General features: G+C 38.2%; 3 protein-coding genes and 1 long non-coding RNA gene across 4 annotated transcripts in view; 3 read left to right on the forward strand and 1 right to left on the reverse strand.

Annotated features, from left to right (window-relative positions):
- The window catches only part of LOC311035924, a 176,266-nt gene extending 171,052 nt beyond the window's left edge, over positions 1-5,214 (forward strand). The window contains exon 2 of the long non-coding RNA XR_014599809.1: positions 4,349-5,214. This is a non-coding gene — a long non-coding RNA (uncharacterized lncRNA). The remainder of the gene's footprint in view (positions 1-4,348) is intronic.
- mgst3b (microsomal glutathione S-transferase 3b) lies at positions 366-5,214 on the forward strand. Its single transcript, XM_084044426.1, has 4 exons — positions 366-561; positions 1,343-1,465; positions 3,246-3,318; positions 3,772-5,214. The coding sequence occupies exons 1-4, from the start codon at positions 433-435 to the stop codon at positions 3,870-3,872; spliced, it is 426 nt and encodes a 141-aa protein (XP_083900552.1). The 5' UTR covers positions 366-432; the 3' UTR covers positions 3,873-5,214.
- Positions 5,215-5,846: 632 nt separating this feature from the next.
- tmem50a (transmembrane protein 50A) lies at positions 5,847-13,607 on the forward strand. Its single transcript, XM_084045096.1, has 7 exons — positions 5,847-5,951; positions 7,442-7,545; positions 10,300-10,412; positions 12,018-12,085; positions 12,294-12,386; positions 12,614-12,674; positions 12,803-13,607. Exons 2-7 carry the CDS (start codon positions 7,444-7,446, stop codon positions 12,846-12,848), a joined length of 483 nt encoding a protein of 160 aa, XP_083901222.1. The 5' UTR covers positions 5,847-5,951; positions 7,442-7,443; the 3' UTR covers positions 12,849-13,607.
- A 137-nt stretch (positions 13,608-13,744) lies between these two features.
- Positions 13,745-18,341, reverse strand: rhd (Rh blood group, D antigen; the record flags this gene model as incomplete). The annotated part of the gene is made up of 10 exons (XM_084045095.1): positions 13,745-14,043; positions 14,391-14,464; positions 14,710-14,789; positions 14,876-15,003; positions 15,218-15,355; positions 16,222-16,394; positions 16,513-16,660; positions 17,099-17,249; positions 17,438-17,627; positions 18,194-18,341. The coding sequence occupies 10 exons, from the start codon at positions 18,339-18,341 to the stop codon at positions 14,017-14,019; spliced, it is 1,257 nt and encodes a 418-aa protein (XP_083901221.1). The 3' UTR covers positions 13,745-14,016.
- Between the last annotated feature and the right edge of the window lie 534 nt (positions 18,342-18,875).

An 18,875-nucleotide genomic window follows, 5' to 3' on the forward strand; every position in this document is an offset into this window, starting at 1 on the left:
ATTTAAAGACATACAATATACAATAAGACATAATCAACACTATAATTATATAGCAAGAATTCTTGCTACCACCTTAAGACGGTAGCTGTTTTGCCAGATTTTTCGAGAGAAATAAGCAACCAGGTCTATGAAAACAAGCCCAAAAGAAGCGACTGGGCTTTCCATTTTCTATTTGAAAATAGCCGATCTACAAGCTCACATTGCAACTACCAATATTTACAAGCAACTATGCCGAAAAACAAGCCCAACGTCGCTTATAATAAGTAGACATGGCAACGCTTGTATAGTGGTATTGCCCTTTAAAAACTTTGTCGGAGATATCGCGAGATCATAATATAACCCTTGCCCTCTTTATTATTCAATAGATTGCACTACTGCTCTCATAGGAAGCTTCTTACATTCACATTTCTTCTGCTTCCACATCGAATTGTAATGATGGATGTTGTAACAGTTTTGCCTTCCAGCTTCGGATATGTCATATTAACTTATCTGTACAGTTGGATCATGTTAAGCTATCTTGGCATTAAGGTCGGGGCTGCTAGAAAGAAGTACGATGTCAAGGTAAGCCATCAGACATCAGTTTATTCATTATTCAGTTGGATTATATTATTCTTATTTACTTATTCAACTACAGAGTATAAGTTTGATCATTTTGCTCGTTGCAGTTTCATAAATGTGGTTTATTTATGGCATTCTGGCTGCGGTGAATTCAGAATACAGGAACAGCATACTAGCCTTAGATGAATTGGTTTCTATGTATCCAGTGGTGGAAAAAGCACAAAAATGTTGTACTTGAGTAAAAGCATCAATGCTGCAATGTAGAAATACTCTGTGTTACAAGTAAAAGTCCAGCATTCAAACTTTGCTTGAGTAAATGTACCAAAAGTAGAAAGTACTCATTATGCAGAATGTCACTTTTCACAAGTTATCATATGTATAACATTTATTTAAAAATATTTTGAAAATAGCAGATCTACAAGATCACAACACATTGCAAGCTTGTAGATCGGCTATTTTTAAATAGGGCTGAAGTGATTAATGTATGTTTTGTAATAATAAAAATCTACAAAGTAACTACTAAAATTTTCAAATAATTTTAGTGGAGTAAAAGTGCAACGTTTGTCTCTGAGATGTAGTGGAGTAGAAGTAAAAGTACTGAGTAAATGTACTTAGTTACTTTCCACTTAAGGTTTGCGGTCAAGTGCAAGCCTGGCTCAGGGAGTAAGATGCCCCTGCCATGCAGAGTCCCTATGCACCTTGGATCTTTAACATCATGTCCTGTGTTTTCGAAATCAATCACCAGTGCCACTGATTGCTTTCTATGTATCCGTTGTCTTTGCAGTATCCTGATATGTACAGTGACAAGGATCAGGTGTTCAACTGCATCCAGAGAGCACACCAGAACACCCTGGAGGTCTACCCACAGTGGCTGGTCTTTCAAACCATTGCAGCTCTTGCCTATCCGGTATGTGTCGTGATGTAGGCCAGTGTTACAGACTTGTAAGGGTCAATTTAGAACTCCCTCAAGGAACCTTGAGAGTCCCCGGACCCCACTTTGAGAACCATGTGATGTGTTAATTTAATTATGAGAGTGTACGAATCGATATCTGAGAGTTACACTTTTTTCTCTGTTGTCGGGAGATGTCCAAAATATTAACTTTTCAGGAAATGGAGGGGAAAAGAAAAGTTTTTAAAACAACACTATACTGCCTCAAAAAATACTTTATACATTATCAGATACTTGAATGTGTCCTTATATTATCATCACTTTGCCCAACTACAGCTCAAGTGGAGTTAGGAGTTTTTGACCATTAATCTGGAGATAGTTGTTTTGTCCATCATTGATTAGAATGATGAAGTCAGATGGGGAAAAAAGCCTAAGTTGGAGTTAAGTGTTGTAAGTTGTTTAGTGGTTTGAACGACAGTTTGAGGATCCAATGGAGTTAGGAGGTATAGTCAGAAGCGCTTTTGAATACTTTTCATTGGTTCAATATTAGTAAAACCCACACACAGACGTAAAGGGTGTTCAATAGCACTGATTTATTAAAAAAAAAAGTTGAACGTTTGAGATCTGCCCGACAGCGACGATATTTTAAAGAATATGGGAGGGGTAATCCATGATCTTTGGCATAAATACTTATACTTAAAACAGATAACAGATAACAACAGGTCAAAGGTCAAGCTTGGAAAGGAGTGTCACAGTGACATGGCAGGTTTTCAACCAATCGTAAGAATTTAGCAGATTCTCCTATCCAGACTCAGAGCTTAAGTGCAAGATCACAGTACATGGTAACCTTGTTACCAGTTTTATCTTCATCTCATGAGGAAATAAAGCCATGAGAACTGTTCTTCAAAGTGTCACAGTTACAGGGCTGCTATGTTGTCCAGCCAGCGTTGCCAGATTTCAAGATAAAAACAAGCAACCAGGTCTATGAAAACAAGCCCAAAAGAAAATAAAAACGGCATTGATAGTTGCTTTTACAGAGAGTCAACCACTCCAACGTAAGTCAAACAAACTACACTCCAGAAAACCGGCACTGTCCACACCGCAAAACAACCTTGGGGTATAGACATGGCGTTGCATTTGATGCAGATGGGTGACCATGCCCTTTACTTCATCATTTGTCTTTATTGTGTGTGTGTGTGTGTGTGTGTGTGTGTGTCTTTCATCTTTATTTGCATAAATTATCTAGCCAATAAAGAATTCTATTCTATTCTACTTTGATCTACATGTCTTTTGTATGAAAAGTGCTATATAAATCAATTGTATTCCGGCATGGCTCTGCAGGAGTCTATCTCTATAACAGTGGTTCCCAAACTTTTTAGCTCAAGACCCAAAATAGCTAGATCTACAAGCTCACAATGCATCGCGAGCTTGTATATCTGCTATTTTCACTACTTCTTGAACGAATAATGTTGGCATTGTTTTAAATCGATGAAAAGTTGTTGAAATAATATTTTTTTGAATGTAGGAAACAGAAAAAAGGGTTATTTACTCGCGACCCCTACAAATTGATCCCAAACAAGGGTCCCGACCCACTGTTTGGGAATCACTGCTCTCTAAGAGGGTCAGTGTGTCCAGAGCTAATCTTGCGAACCACTGGACTATCAGTGCTACATTTCTTGTACACACTGCCAGTAGGCCACAGAAGTACTTCCACAAATGTTTTTCACATAATGTTTTATGCTTTTTGAAATATTTAACTTAAATTCATTATTATTTACTTATGTTTTGACCATCTCAGTTAACAGCAGCTGTACTGGGGGCCATCTGGGTGACCAGTAGGTTCTCGTATGCCTGGGGCTACTATACAGGAGGTAACGTCATTACTCAAACATCAGGAGTTTTATTAGTGATATAGTAACTTATGGCTTTATCACTTTTTTCATTGAACATAGAATGAAATATCACTTTATTTATTTGTTTATTTGGACTTACACAAACACACACATACACTGGTTTGTTAAACAGTCCATGATTTAAGGAATCATTTGTCTCAGATTTATTAAAAGTGATATGAGTATGTTCAAATGTAACAAACTGTGCTAGTATGCCATGATGGTGGCAGATCATGTATTTCCTGACATTGTTATTATGTATTTCATAAGAGAGAACTGACATTTTATGTTATGAACAAGAAGTAAGATTAATAAACAGTTATTCTTTGTGAATGAATACACTATGGCTGTATATCAAACAGCTTGATATTGTGTTTTGTTGGAAGTTAGTCTTATTAAGTTTATTGTTTTGTTTTGTTTTTTCCTTCCCAGATCCAGCCAAGAGGATGAACGGTGCCTACGGGTACATTGGATACTTAGGAGTCATCGGTGTCTCCATCCGTGTGGCCCTGCAGTTGCTTGGAGTCTTTTAACCACTGAGGCCGATTCTACATATCGTCTCTGTTGGTTAGAAACCTCATATGTCCAAAACTTCCAATTCAACAGCAACAAAAGTAGCAGATCGACAAGCTCAAAACGCGTCGCTTCGCGCCCCGTTTCGAGCTCTTGGATCTGCTACTTTTGATGATTTTGTGTGACGCTGTAGCATAATCAAGTAGGCCGTTAATTTACGAAAAAACACAAAAAGTTTGAATATGTAGATGAGTTTTCGGTCCGACGGCAACGAAATGCCTTCTAAATCCTAAGGTTTTCTGAGAAACGTATGTTGCTATAGAGAGAGAGAGAGAGAGAGAGGCACTTTGGATCTTTAACATCATGTCCTGTGTTTTTAAATCATATATATATATATATATATATATATATATATATATATATATACACACACACACACACACACACACACACACACACACACACACACACACACACACACACACACACAGAGCAGCTAAAATGACACACAATGCTTTCCCGGTTCTAATGGGTTAACCACTTAAACCTTATATACTTAGTTGACTGGGGTCCCCCGGGGCTCTGTACTTTGGTCCGCTCCTTTTTTCCCTCCACCAATTATTTTTGCCGAAAATAAACATTCTACATGTACATTTTTTTATTGCTGAATATTCACCCCAAAACAGGCAAGCTAAGGTTCATGTGGTTAAATTGATTGAAATCTGGTTTTGCTACAAAATTGAGATTCAAGATTCAAAGATTGTATATGTGGCATGATGCTCTTAAACGTGTATGTGCAGTGAAATGTTGAGGCAGACGGCATCAGACTGTGCTAACAATGTCCAATATATATTTTACAAGGAATAATGCTATGGTAATAAATCCTATAATACATAACAATAAACATTTAGGAATGTATTGATCTGTTCTGGCAGATATATGTCCTGTTTCCCCAGTCATGTAACATTGAACCACTGGAGCTGGTCTGTAAATGCTTTTTATATCATACAAATGTGAAGCAGAATGTATTTAGAGAGTTGCTACTCTTGCTTGTTGTTGTTGATGACCACTAACTTTGATGTGTCTTTCTGTTTGCAATGTTTGTTGTAATCTTCCATTCCAGTGAAACAACCACCATTTGATAAATTGCAATAAACAAGGAGTGGCCATTTACCCATGTACCCAATTGAATGTATATTCACGTTTATGAACAGAGCTCTAGCCTACAGTGATTGTAAGCATTCCAGTAGCAGCATCAAGTACCATGTGACTCACACATGAGCTCTGGCAAATCTGTTAAGCCTATACCAAATGGCTTGAGTCTGACTCATCATGTACAAAAAACAATAAAATCTTGATCAATATCTTCCTAGTATGTGACTCATATTTTCATGTACAACCTGATTATAAACGGTCACAATCATGGAATTGTGTTTACGCATATTAATACCCCAAAAATAGCAGTTTGCAAAAAAAAAAGAGTAGCAGTTTACTACAAGGTCTGCAGTGCTAAGAGGATTTTAAACCCAAGAAAGCCTATGGCTTAATTGTTTCCATTGGGGTCCTTTGTACTCAATTCATCGAAGAAAGTGTAAAACAAAATAAAGAGTGTCTGTTTGTATAGTAACTTTTGTCACTCTGTTAACATTCTATTAATTCCATAAAATGTCAACAAGTAAAGATGACCCGAGATTATGTGCTTTCAACGTTCAACCAACCACAAACCCTGTTACACCGACATTGGTGACTCGTAGATTTATTTGACGCCAGATGACGCAAATTTACGCTGAAAAGACTTGGTTGGTCTACTTTGTTACACTGGCTGTCACATTATCTGCATTAGATGTCAGGCTTCACACATATTCGGAGTTTTGCACTATAAAGACAATGACAAAAATGTATCCTCATTCTATGGACCCATGAACTAAACAGTGATATTTGGAGTTACTGAAATCGATAGGCCACTAATGTCGTTGCAACTGACCTCCCACCATCAACTGGGTGTGGGTCGACTGCGCATGTGTGTGACCAACAGAGCTCTCTCTCGGAAGCAAAGTAGAGCGTCCAGGGGGTCTACATCAAAAAACCCTAAAGAAAAGGTAACGTTACCCTACAATATGAAATGTCATTACTGTAATAATGTCGAGATGGACACTGTCGTGTGTTAACGAAGTTGTCTTTTAAGTTAAATCATGATTTGATGCGATATACGCAACATGAAGGAACCTCCAAGGAAATGCTCGTTAACCGTGTTGCCATGTCTGCTTATCATAAGCGACGTTGGGCTTGATTTTATGTAAAGTTGCTTGTAAATTGTTGGTAGTTTTTGGTTGCGTTTTGTTGGGCTTGTTTCTAAAGCGTAGATGATTATTCGGGTCTTAATTGTTTTCTAAGGTTGTTTAAACTAGTGATTCTTCTTCTCAAACATTTTCATGGCAAGCCCCCCCCCCCCCCCCAGATTAATATGCATCCCCCATCTAAAAACATAGTGTGCCAAGGATCCCCATACCACATGTGTTGTTGAAATGTTTTAAACCTATTTCAAATGTTTCACTTTTCCCTCAATGTATTTTGAAAATAGCAGATCTACAAACTCACAACGCGTAACGTGTTGTGAGCTTGTAGATCTGCTATTTTCAAATAAAGTGACCGCTTGTTTGCCTGGACCTAGTTGCTTATTTCTCTCACAAAATCTGGCAACACTGCTTGATGATGCCAAAGCCCTGGAACAAAAGACTCCGGCTTTTAAAGCACTCTTTTAATAAAGCGTGACTCCGTCGTTTGTTGTGACACTCATACGATGAATACTTTAAAGACTTTGTTATGAAAGGAAAGCTAAATAGAGGTGTTATTTACTCTAAAAAATATAATTTTTACACGATTGTTGTTGGTTTGTGTATGAGCCAGAGAGTGTTTCATCGGCCTCATTGTTACACCACATTTACGCATAAGGAAATACCATGGCAACAAACATCGAAACAGGTTTTTTACTTGGCTTGGATGTTAATTAATATTATAACTTGTTTGGTGAAATATTTTCGTTATTGTTAATGGGAGACTTGCATGCAGTAAACATTTTAAATACGAGAATGTATATATGATGACAAATATGATGCAAATACTAATAGTATTTGCATCATATTTGTTTAATCGTGTCAGTGTTATGTTAACTGAACCCTGTCTCTGTCCAGTGGTGGAAATAACTATGTACATTTACTCAAGTATTGAAGTACAATTTTGAGGTATTTTTTACTTTACTGAAGTATTCCCAATTTGCAGTACTTTTACTTCTACTCCACTACATCGCAGAGGTACTACAATTATTTGAAAACTTTAGTTACTTTGTAGATTTGAGTACTTTTACTTGTACTTTTAAGTATATTTTGATTACCAAACGTTTACTTGTAACAGGGTGTTTCTACATTGCAGTATTGATACTTTTACTTAAGTAAATCATTTGAGTACTTTTTCCACTACTGCATGCAGTATCTATGACCATATGTTTAGTATTTGCTATTTGCATCATATGTTTTTCATAGTGTCAATGTGTTTATGTTAACCGAACCCTGTCTCTGTCCTCTTTTATCAGTCATGTCTGGATTCCTGGACGGAATACGGTGTGGAGATTGTGAGTGCAATGTGGACTGGGGCGAGAGAAGAAACACCATCGCATCTATAGCAGCTGGAGTTCTGGTATGTTGTGAACTTGTGATTATAATGTTACCTCACTTAGTTTTGAGCTTGTCGATGATATATAAGTCCCATTTGAGGGTTCTTTACCTCTAATGAGAATTATTATAATATAATATAATTATTCTTATTTTTTAGCAATTTTACAATGTACAATTTAGGCATCTAACACAGGGGTCTTCAACGTTTTCAGGCCAAGGACCCCCTAGCTGAGAGAAAGATGAAGCAGGGACCCTCTCTATATTGTATAAAAATTGTGTTTCAGATTTAACTGTTTTTGTTTACTTGGTCTGCTCTTTTTTCCCTCACCAAAACACCTCTTTGCCAAAAAATAGCCGATCTACAAGCTCACAACGCCTCGCAGCGCGAGGCGTTGTGAGCTTGTAGATTTGCTATTTTTTGGCTAAAGTTCTCCTCAGAAAAGGGACCCTAGGGTTCAAGTGGTTAAGGTAAAAAAAAAAATCATATCACACAAAGATTTGGCGGATCCCCTGTAGTAGCTCTGAGGACTCCCTAGGGGTCCCGGACCCCCTGTTGAAGTCCCCTGATCTAATGCGCTTATTCGCAAAGAATCGTGCTGCGTTCACACGGGCAGCTAATAGTCTACCATTCATTTCCAATGGAAGCCAGCTGCTACAAAGGCTACAACAGCTACAAAGCCAGTTGAGCTGGCTTCAACTTCAGAAACAAAGTGAAAGCTGTGCTGTGTGGCTTTGTATCGTATCTTTTGTATCTGCCAGCGTGAACGCAGCATTACAAGTGCAAGATTCGAGTAAATGACATGAAGCCTACTAACCTAGTCAACAAATTACAGGGTATGGTAAATGCCATGGTCATGTAAAAGTAGAGTCCAAAGAAAATAATCATGTGCTACACAGTAACTAGGTATGCCATATACTATCAAACCTAGCATCTGTCTTAACAACATGCTATCTAGATAACATTCTTAGAATTTGTGGGTAAGCATACAGTATTATGTGTAACTAAATAACGTGAACAAGTAACAAACATACATCATTTGATAGGGACAGATACGGTGTACAAGCTTAGCATATACAGTCTGAGAACAGATATCCAATGCATGTATCATAGTGTCTTATAGTGGAATCTAATTTACAATGAAGGGCTTTAGTGAAATTAAGAGATTTCTAGAAATTCTAAATAAAAACAGTGAGGCTATATAAGGCTATACAGGAGATTAATCCGCCTCTCTTGGACAGAACAAAACTAGCCTGGGAACAGGACCTAGGTATTGAGCTGGAGGAGGATATCTGGGAGCGCTCTTTGAGACGCCTTAATACCACCTCCTTGTGTCTCAGACACTGCTTGATCCAATTTAAAATACTCCATCGTTTGCATTTCTCGAGGGGAAAACTGTCCAAAATTTATCCTGATATAGATTCTACCTGTATTAGATGTAATTTGGAGCCAGCCACTGTTGGCCATATGTTTTGGAGATGCACATCCTTGACTCAGTTTTGGAATAATATTTTTGATGATATTCCCAATGATGATGTACCAATTACCTCTCCTCAGGCCAACTTCATAGCATTCTCTTCACTTATAGCCCGGAGGCTTATTCTCCGCAATTGGAAATCAGATAAACCACCAACGTTTACAAGTTGGGTCAAGGATGTGCTGTCCTTTATACCATTAACAGCTCAGGTACAATAGATATAAATCTCCCCGAAAATTTATAAAGGCCTGGTCCCCTTTTATGGAATTCACCCTTACTCTGTCTTTTCCTACATTTGCTGGAAGTGATACTGTATTTTGATTCAATAAGTGTTTATATTTTGTTCCTGTTCACTGTGGTTTCTAGGAATATTGGTCACTCTTTTACTTGTGCTTGGATGTGTGGTACCCTATATTTGCCAAATTAATTGCTAATTGTCTGGTCTGGTTACGCTAAAACCCCCTTAAGCTTATTAAGAATTAAGAAATGTTCTTTTTAATTTTAATTTCATTTATTTATTTATTTATTTTTTATTTTTTGTTTTGTTTTCAATACCAACTTCAACTATTTACTGCTCTCGTATTTTATTTATTTTCTCCCAATTATAAATGTTGTTTTATTGTTTTTATTTTATATAAGTTGTAAAAAAAAAAAAAAAAACTGAGGCTGAAGGAAGTCGTGAGTACGTCCAGATGCATTAAAACACAGGTTAAATATATCAAATGAATTGTACAACTAGCTACAGATTCAATAAAACTCATATTTAGTAATACCATAGCACAGAAAAGTATAGTATCTATGGAACAATAGGCAACAAGAAGGGATTCAAAGAGGAGTGCTAGGGGGTGAGGTGGAGACCGAAGAAGTGTGTTTTCGGACTGCATGTTTACCTGTTTACTTCTTGCTGAAGTTTTACACATCAGGGTGTCTGCGATAGTATTCAATTATTACAAAGTTATTGCATGTATTTATTTAAAAAGAAAAAAAGTAAAATTTGTCTTAAAAAAGGCCAGACACGCAGCAACGTCACATTTCCAGGGGACATCAGTAAGCATTTAGCAATACAATAGAGTGGTCCGATCTCCAGATTGCTGGTTCTCAGGTAATGAATAGCTACTATGAGTCGATCTAGTATTCAGGTGATAAATACACTGGGTGTGGTCCCACTCCCTGGGTGTGGTACTTAATAAACAATAGATGTTTTGACCTTAATTAAATTAGGGGTATCTGGAGTAATGAGCGTCGATTAACATTGATTCATCATGTCAACGTTGATGTATAATGAACGCATGTCATTTCAGTTCTTCACTGGGTGGTGGATCATCATTGATGCGGCGGTGAAATACCCAGATGAGACGATATTCCATCATGCTTATCACACATGTGGAGTCATCGCTACGGTGGCCTTTCTCATGTGAGTAATTTACAGTATTAACCCATTAAGACCTGGAACTGTGTCATTTTTAGATTTGAGCTAAAAAAAACATTATTTAACACTTTGGGCTATTCAAAAATAGCAGATATACAAGCTCATAGCGCGGCACCGAGTGCCGCGCTACGAGCTTGTACATCTGCTATTTTTGAAAAATCGTGAAAATGTGTGAAAATCTTTGAATATATATATTTTTAAAGCAAACATTTTTAACTTAAATCTTTGCTTCTGGGGGTCCCTGGAACACAATATTTTGATGGGGGTCCGCGGCCAAATACATATAATTTTGGGGGTCCTTGACATGAAAATGATTGAGCACCACTGATATAGAAACATATCTTTTTCAGAAAACTGTTGAGATTTAGGAGACATGTAGAATTGGCTTCAGGTCTCAATGGGTTAATATCTTTAATCCTGCAGTCCCTATTTTGGTCATGTCATTACTGCCCCCCCCCACACACACACACACACACACACACACACACACACACACACACACACACACACACACACACACACACACACACACACACACACACACACACACACACACACACACACACACAATCGTTACCTAGCCTACACATTTGGGTATTGGGTATTGGCCGCTCTGAGCACCGTCTCTCTGTCTGCTCTGTGTCCGACTGTGTGAACGGCACTACCTTTCACGGCGAACGCCACAACAACACCAGGTGAAACCCATCAACTGCTGATTGGTGTGTGTGTGTAGGCTACAGAACAATGGAAGACAACTATCCGTTTTGCATAGAGGCACTTGCACCAACTCCATTGTGTAGCTGCTACGCATACAGAGAAACCAGAGAGGAGTTGGCGAAAAATGAATGAGCCAAAGCAAGTGTTTTTTTTTTTTTAAAGAAACATTTTTAGTTTCATGGCAGTGTGACTGGGAATTTAAAGAACATTCTTGGGATTTGACACCCTTAAGTAGGTTACCACATCTCTCTGAATGTGTAAAGGTTATTGAAATGTTCAATTTTGGGTTTAAAAGAATAGAAACAAGTTTCGCCCATGTTTAGGCTATTAACACGCACCATTGCAAAGTGATGACGTTACTGTTGTTTAGACTAGAAAGGAGTGCTTCAGGTGTTCAAGAGCAAATAAATCAAGGTATCTTTATAACGCTGCACTCCTAGAGGTGCAACATCACCATCTCTTTGTAACTTGGCACAACTGAAGTAGCGTCTCTCTCAAGCTCTATTTTATAAACAAATGCAATGTTTCATGGAGTTCTTCTAACTCAACTTGATTTTCCCTAAAATAGACAGTCAGAAAATGACATTTACATTTACAATCTAGGCATTCTTGGTCTGCATCAGATCAACTTATAACTGTCAAGTAACAACATATTAAAGTGCTTTGTTAATTCAACTCTGAAGGAAGAGTGTAATGTAACCATGGATTTGATGGAGAACATCGTGACGTCATTATGTGGCCACGCCCCCACCATAATGTCCCCCCACGTCGTTTATAAATCCGGCAGCCCCTGTAAAACTGACCACTTCTGTGCCAAATAGCTTGTGAGATTTGTATGGTTTTGTGTAATTGTTCTCTTGTGGATCTGTCTAGGATAAATGCTGTATCGAATGGCCAAGTAAGAGGAGACAGCTACAGCGAAGGCTGCATGGGACAGACAGGTATGTATCTACAGTCAACTTTGTAGTCAAGCTCATACACAAATATAGGAACATTAACATTGAATAAATTAGATTTAATAAGCTATGAGGGATGTGAATGGATAATGCATCAATAATGAATCCTTTAATTGTAGCATTTTAAAAGTCAGAATACCTCTTCTGACTAACTTCAGACAGTTTGCTTATTATACTGTTGTAATGTGTGCAGGTGCTCGTATTTGGCTGTTCATCGGCTTCATGCTGGCTTTTGGCTCCCTCATCGCCTCCATGTGGATCCTGTTCGGAGGTTTCGTAGTGCCTCGTAAGTCCTGCGTGTCTATTTTAGGGCTGCAACTAAACATTATTTACATAGTCAATTCATATGTTTGTATTCAATTAATCTACGTGATTCATTTTAGCTTGTAGTTTAGTTTCGCCACATTTGTCACCCCACACTATTGACGCTAGGTTTCATGTGGTTAGAGATTTTACAGAATGAAAAAGTGTAATACACAGTCATGTGCAGATCCCTTTCTACATCTCTTACAGAAAAACCTGTCGTGTACCCTGGTATTGCTATTTTCTTCCAAAACGCTTTCATTTTCTTCGGGTAAGTTGATGCTTCTCAAAGCGTTCATATTTGACACCCACATCTGACATATCCAAACAAGTCGTTGCTGTAATTAAAACCTGTATGGTGCTTCATTATATAACGGGACATACACTTTTCTCCTTTAGGGGTTTGGTGTTCAAGTTTGGAAGGACAGAGGACCTGTGGCAGTAATGGACTTTTTGTGTGTTTGCCTGTCCATTGTTATACTCTCTGCTTTCTATACTGTATAAGACAATATGCTTTAGTGTTTATTTACTTTATATAATGACTTTTGTTTTTAGCTTTCAGATTAACGCATATGTACATTTTATTTATATATCTGGCTGTACAAAGGCTAAATTCAGAACATTCGAAGCACAATTTACCATTATTGATTCCTTGAAAGCCACATTTCCTTTTTTACGAACTTTTCCAAATATGACGCAGCTTGCCGTATGTCTCTTCTCAGTCCAGAGTTAACCACTCCAAATAAGTGAATCTGTATCTGGTTAGAATGGTTTACATCTTTGAATTGTGTGTCTTGGGAATCTAGAGGTCTTTCCTACGTAAGATGTCTGCAGAAAAAAGTTCAACACATTTCAACTCTGGCATATACCGTGAACTGTTCACCCTTCTTTTGGCCATACTTACTGCGTAATGAGTACTGAGTAATGTTACTCCATCAATTGAAACTGCGCTTGAATGGGAATAGTCTAAGTCGTTGAGTTACAGTAACAGTACAAGCTTTCAGTGAGAGCAATGTGTCATAAATAATACTGTATGAAAATTATATATTTACTGAATGTAACAATATGGGATGAGGCTGTTTTTATTTCTCTCTCTCTGAGATAACAGTGTGGGATCTTCAACCTTGCAGTCATAAAGATGTATTGTTGATGGTTGATAAAATGTACTGCTGAACTGAGATCATAAAAGGAATGTTTGACAGTTCTACTACATTATTTGTCTGTGTCCTCCAGGTATGCATCTGCAATGCTTCTACATGTGCCTATCACACACAGACAATGAGGTATTATCAACAGCCATGGCAGCAATAACCATGGCGTTCAAATTGTATTGATATTTTTCCAAAGATTTCAAAATGTTCACCAAAAAATGAAAAGTGAAATAGCAGCTCTTCAATCTCACAACAGGATGCTATGCGCTCCAAGCTTTTAGAGCTGCTATTTTCAACATGCAACAAAGTATAGGGCTTTTGCACACTTACAGTTTATTACTCGTTGTCCTCATCAACCACAAAAATGAAATTACTATTCATGAAAAGTAACAATTGTATGCAATTCCATACAATGCTTGCTTCCAATACAAGACTTTAACCAAGCGTCCCATCACCAGCTTCTTACTTCCGCACTGCAAGATGGGGAAACTGCAAAACATGAAAGCGCTGATTATTATGTCATCAATATATTTTGTTGTACTTTTTGCTGCTTTGTTGGAGTTTATTTTCTTTTGACGTGTATAGTATAGTAATTTATATAGTGAAGTAACTACTTTTATTACTATTACTGCTATGATGAGGAGAAATAATATTACATGAAATACAAATAGGAGTCAACACTGATAAAATAAGTTTTATACATGATTAAAAAGATCAGTGATTTTCAACAGCTGATTTTAACTGCTATATGTTTTACTTGCGATATTTCCTTTGCCACCTTATGGGTCAAATATCTCATCAGATAATCAGTCCACTCAATGCTCTTTATCATTTACCTCCCAGAAAGCCTGATCATCAAAACATTTCTTGTCTTGTGGTGGTCTCCAGAAATTCCATTTAAGAAGAAGCCCTTGAAGAACACACAAAAGTTTGATCAGAGTGGCTGATGGGTAACGTAGTACTTCACAATATTAAAACAGAGTTGCAATTAGTAACAACACTACCATGGTGAACCTACTTGAGCTGATTTCTGGAAAACTTTTTCAATGCATGAAGTGAAAACATTTCATGAATAAAATATTCTATTTAATATACTTCCTGCATGCCTTCTTTTTAATTGGAGAATGACAAGGATGAAAAGAAAAGAAAGCTCACCTGTTAGGATTCCCATGGTCATACTCAGACTTAAGGTAATGAGGAGAGTGCAAATATGAAACACAGCAAACCGGATTGCCCTGAGAGAAGGACATGCATGTCAGACCATATAATATGTGTGTGTGTGTGTGTGTGTGTGTGTGTTTAGATATAAATATTCTCCTACGTTGTCATGTCTCCAGAGTCAGCTAGCTGCAGGATGAGATGTGCTAGCCATCCCAGGAGTCCAGGCAGTCCGTGTGTACTGACGACACCACAGGTGTCATGGCACTCGAAGCCAAGCAGCATGTGGAGCTACAAGACACAGGAGGTGATAAGAAGCTATGTCAACTCGTATTTCTAACCAAAATAGCAGATCTACAATCTCTTGTGAGCTTGTAGATCTGCTATTTTTTCTATGTAAAAAAAAGAAGATTACAAACTTGTTTTTTAAATGTGCCCAAAATAGGGATGCCAGGTTGGCGGATAAATTCAATTCAGGGGAATGTGTTCATCTGGTGATCCGAACCTTTAAGTAACGGAATCCCAGGGTTGATATCACAGCAGCAGTAAACCCAATTGCCATGGCGACCCACGGTAGATGAACCGCAGACATGGAAACCCCGATAGCAACACCACCGGCAAGCGTGCATCTCTGTAAGTGGCCCTGATGGGGAAATGGAGACATGAACAATTTAGCACTAAATCCTCAATAATATTAACGTGTAACGTGTGTATTGTAGTCCTCCCTCAAACTTTTTATGAAGAGTTCCAGTAGAATTGGGAGCTTTATCAAAAATATGAACCAGGATTTGATAGACTACCGTAAATGCAACGTAATGACACCAATGACATTAAACTGAAACAGAAGAGAACATATTACTCATATTTTAACTGAGCTAAAATGGTTGTCTGCCTCTTTTAGTATTAATTTGTATTTGCACTAAAACAGCGTAATTTAAGATATTTTCGCATCACTTTTAAGGCACTTCATGGCCTGGTCCCCAATGACATTTTTGAGTTATGAACCCCTTATGAGCCAGTGCTCAGCTTGAGGCAACATGCTGGCAGTTCCTGAGTGGAGGCTGAAAACAAAGGGTGACACCTGGTGACCGTTTCTTTGCTGCCAGGGCTCCTCAACTCTGGAACTCTGCCTGTACAGTTCAGGGCTAGATAAATTCACTGTCTTCTTTTAAATCACTTCTTAAAACTTTGATCAAAAGGCCACAATAAAAAATTATAAATTAGATTAAAGTTCTTATTTCTCACTGTACTTTATATTTTACACATGTCATCAGGTTTTTATTCTGTTGCTCATTAAATCTTCAGTTTTATGTAAAGAATGTTTTTTTTTTTTTTTGTATTATTATTAGTAGTAGTAGTAGTAGTAGTAGTGTCATTGCATCACATCACTAGTAGTATATCCGCTCAACCCACTTATAACCACTTGTGACTGATGCCCTTTCCATGTTGGCTTTGGCCATTGGAATAGAATACAGTTTAAAAATAATTTAAAATAAAATGGAATCATACCGGGTTGAGTCTGCCTTTGGGGCTTGTGAGCACAGACACAGCGGCTGCTGTCACTGCGCTGACTGCCAGGGCCAGGTAGGTGCTGCAGACCGCTGCCAGCTTGCTTCCAGGACGGTCGTGGTCCACCAACTCAGAGTTAAAACTGGGCCAGAACATCCACAGAAACAGTGTCCCTGGAGAGTGGAGGCAGCAGAAGAGATTAATTCTAATGGGATCCGACCTCACCTGTTTGCGATGCTCTTGTTACTTTTTACCCCCACCCCAAAAAAGCCTCCCCGGTCTGGTACACACCCAGCATGGAGAACAGTCCTGTTTTACGGTCAAACTTCTCCTTCTCATATGGATGCTGTGATTCTTTGCGGTACAGGGCCCGTGTCAGTGTCAGTCCAAAGAAGGACCCGAAGACGTGAAGCATCATCATGCTGTTCAGATGCCGGAGCTACAGTTACAAAACATCATCATCAGCCAAGATTTGTTCATATAAATATCATGATATTCATATGGGTATACAAGGATTGATTGATTGATTGAATACTTTATTAACAGTTTGCAAAGACAAGCACAGGGAAGTACAGATCAACACAAGGTCTGTTAAGAGGATTTTAAACCCAAGAAAGCACTATGGCTTGTTTCCATTGGGGTCCTTTGTACTCAATTCATCGGAAAAAAAATTGGGGGCTGCAGTTACAAAACATCAGCATTCGTATGCAAGCAAAACATTTATCAACTTGCCTGATGTTATTGTGTTAACAATGTCAGTGTCAATGTCAGACATAAGAATGTGTGGGATTTTACTGTGTTATAATGCTATAGTATGCGCACCATGTCCATGATGAATATGAAGAAGGCAGAAACAAGAACAGGAGGAAACCCCTACCTTCAGGAAAGTCTGGAGGAGCCATCCATTGAGGACGAACCCTGACACCTCCACCAATGCAACAACAAGAAGCTGGACGGGGTTTGTCTTACCGAGCACTGCGCCCATCGAAATGAGGGCGGAAGCAGCACATATCTCTGCAACAACCAAGCTATGGAAAAACACAGTGAGCTTATGTGAATGTGATCACATCATGTCTGTAATTATTCAGACATGTATGTGAAATTAATGTGTGCACAGGTGGATATAAAAAGGGTCCAGTTAGGTCCAACAAGACAGGTACCTATATTTTGAATATTTTATCAATTTTTCATACTTGGTTTTTAGACAATATCCTACCTTCTCAGACCGACCGTGAACTTTCCTCTAAGGGACGACCAGGATTGAATTCCATTGAGGATGACTGCCCACTGAGTGGCTATGACTGCCACAAGGAGGTTGAACCCAGAGCTGCTGAAGCCATACCTCACTAGAAATGTGCCGAGGAATCCAAAACCAAAAATCACTGCCACGTTCACATCCTGGAACACTGAGAGTCACAAACACAGACAACAGGTAATAATGCTTAATACACTTGAATTTGCACCAGTTCTATCATTTAAATGTTGTCTCGAGCTGCCATTTAAATGATAGAATCCATCTCAACTGGAGCCATTGCTGACTCTCCTCTCTCAGTGTCCAAGTCAACCGACCATGAGCTTATCATCAGCAAACAGTTATAGCGGCCCCTCCCCATTCCACAGCAAGGTCTACATTAAAAAAAAATAAAGACTCCATTTAAATCAGAATGTGAAATGCTTATTGACTGAAGGACTGACACTGAGGATTTCACTATAGTATACAGTAGATGCATCAGAGAATGTTTTTTTGATTGATTGATGTTTGTATTGAGAAAATATGTCAAAAGGATAGAACGCAAAAAAAACTGGAGAGCTTATTTCCATTAGCTCTAGAGCTTATTTCCACTGCAAATGTGTGTGTAAACTGAGTGCCATGTGGGGGGTAACAGAGACACATACAAAAATATAATCAATAATAAAAAACATTAATAAAATGTGTTAGCTCTTATCTTTCCCTTTCCTCTAAACTTCTCACCTGGATAAAGGTCGCTGAAAGTCTCATCTTTGTCACTCGTGTGTTCGAGCTCAGCGTAAAAGGCGTATATCACAATAAATCCTGTCTGCAAAAACAAAAGGAAGGGAGCCAGACGTGAACGCAGACTTGGTGCATACTGAGGAGCCATAACATAAATGTAGTTTTCTACGCAGTTCTCACACTGAAGTCCTTTGAAAAAGGGGCCGCAACCCACTGCAAGGCCTGCTCTTATCTGATCCTGTTGCTGCCAGAAATATTGTGCCAGACATTTTCGTACCATCACTCTTTGGAACTGGAAGAAAGAAATCTATCATCTTATTCATAAAAGAAGTTGTAGCTTTAGCTGCTCTATCGGACACTTTTATGATAAGAATGGCCAATGTAAAATTCAATCAATTTATTATTATTATTATTATTATTAGTAGTAGTAGTAGTAGTAGTAGTAGTAGGAGTTGTAGTATATCTACTCAACCCACTAACCCCTCACTTTTCATGTTGGCTTTGGCCATTTGAATTGAACATATTATTATTAATTTCAAAAGGTATAGAACTTTGCTTGAATATTCTTACTGAAAATAGATCTATATACTCCTTATAGATCTTGGGAAAGGCTTACCTAGCCTGGTAAACCCCTCCCTCTGGAAATCTCATTTGTATTTTCCGGAAGGGGGGGGGGTTACCA

Source organism: Gymnoscopelus microlampas (assembly GCF_963454915.1).
Source record: "Gymnoscopelus microlampas genome assembly, chromosome: 20".
In the NCBI taxonomy this organism is placed as follows: Eukaryota; Metazoa; Chordata; class Actinopteri; order Myctophiformes; family Myctophidae; genus Gymnoscopelus; species Gymnoscopelus microlampas.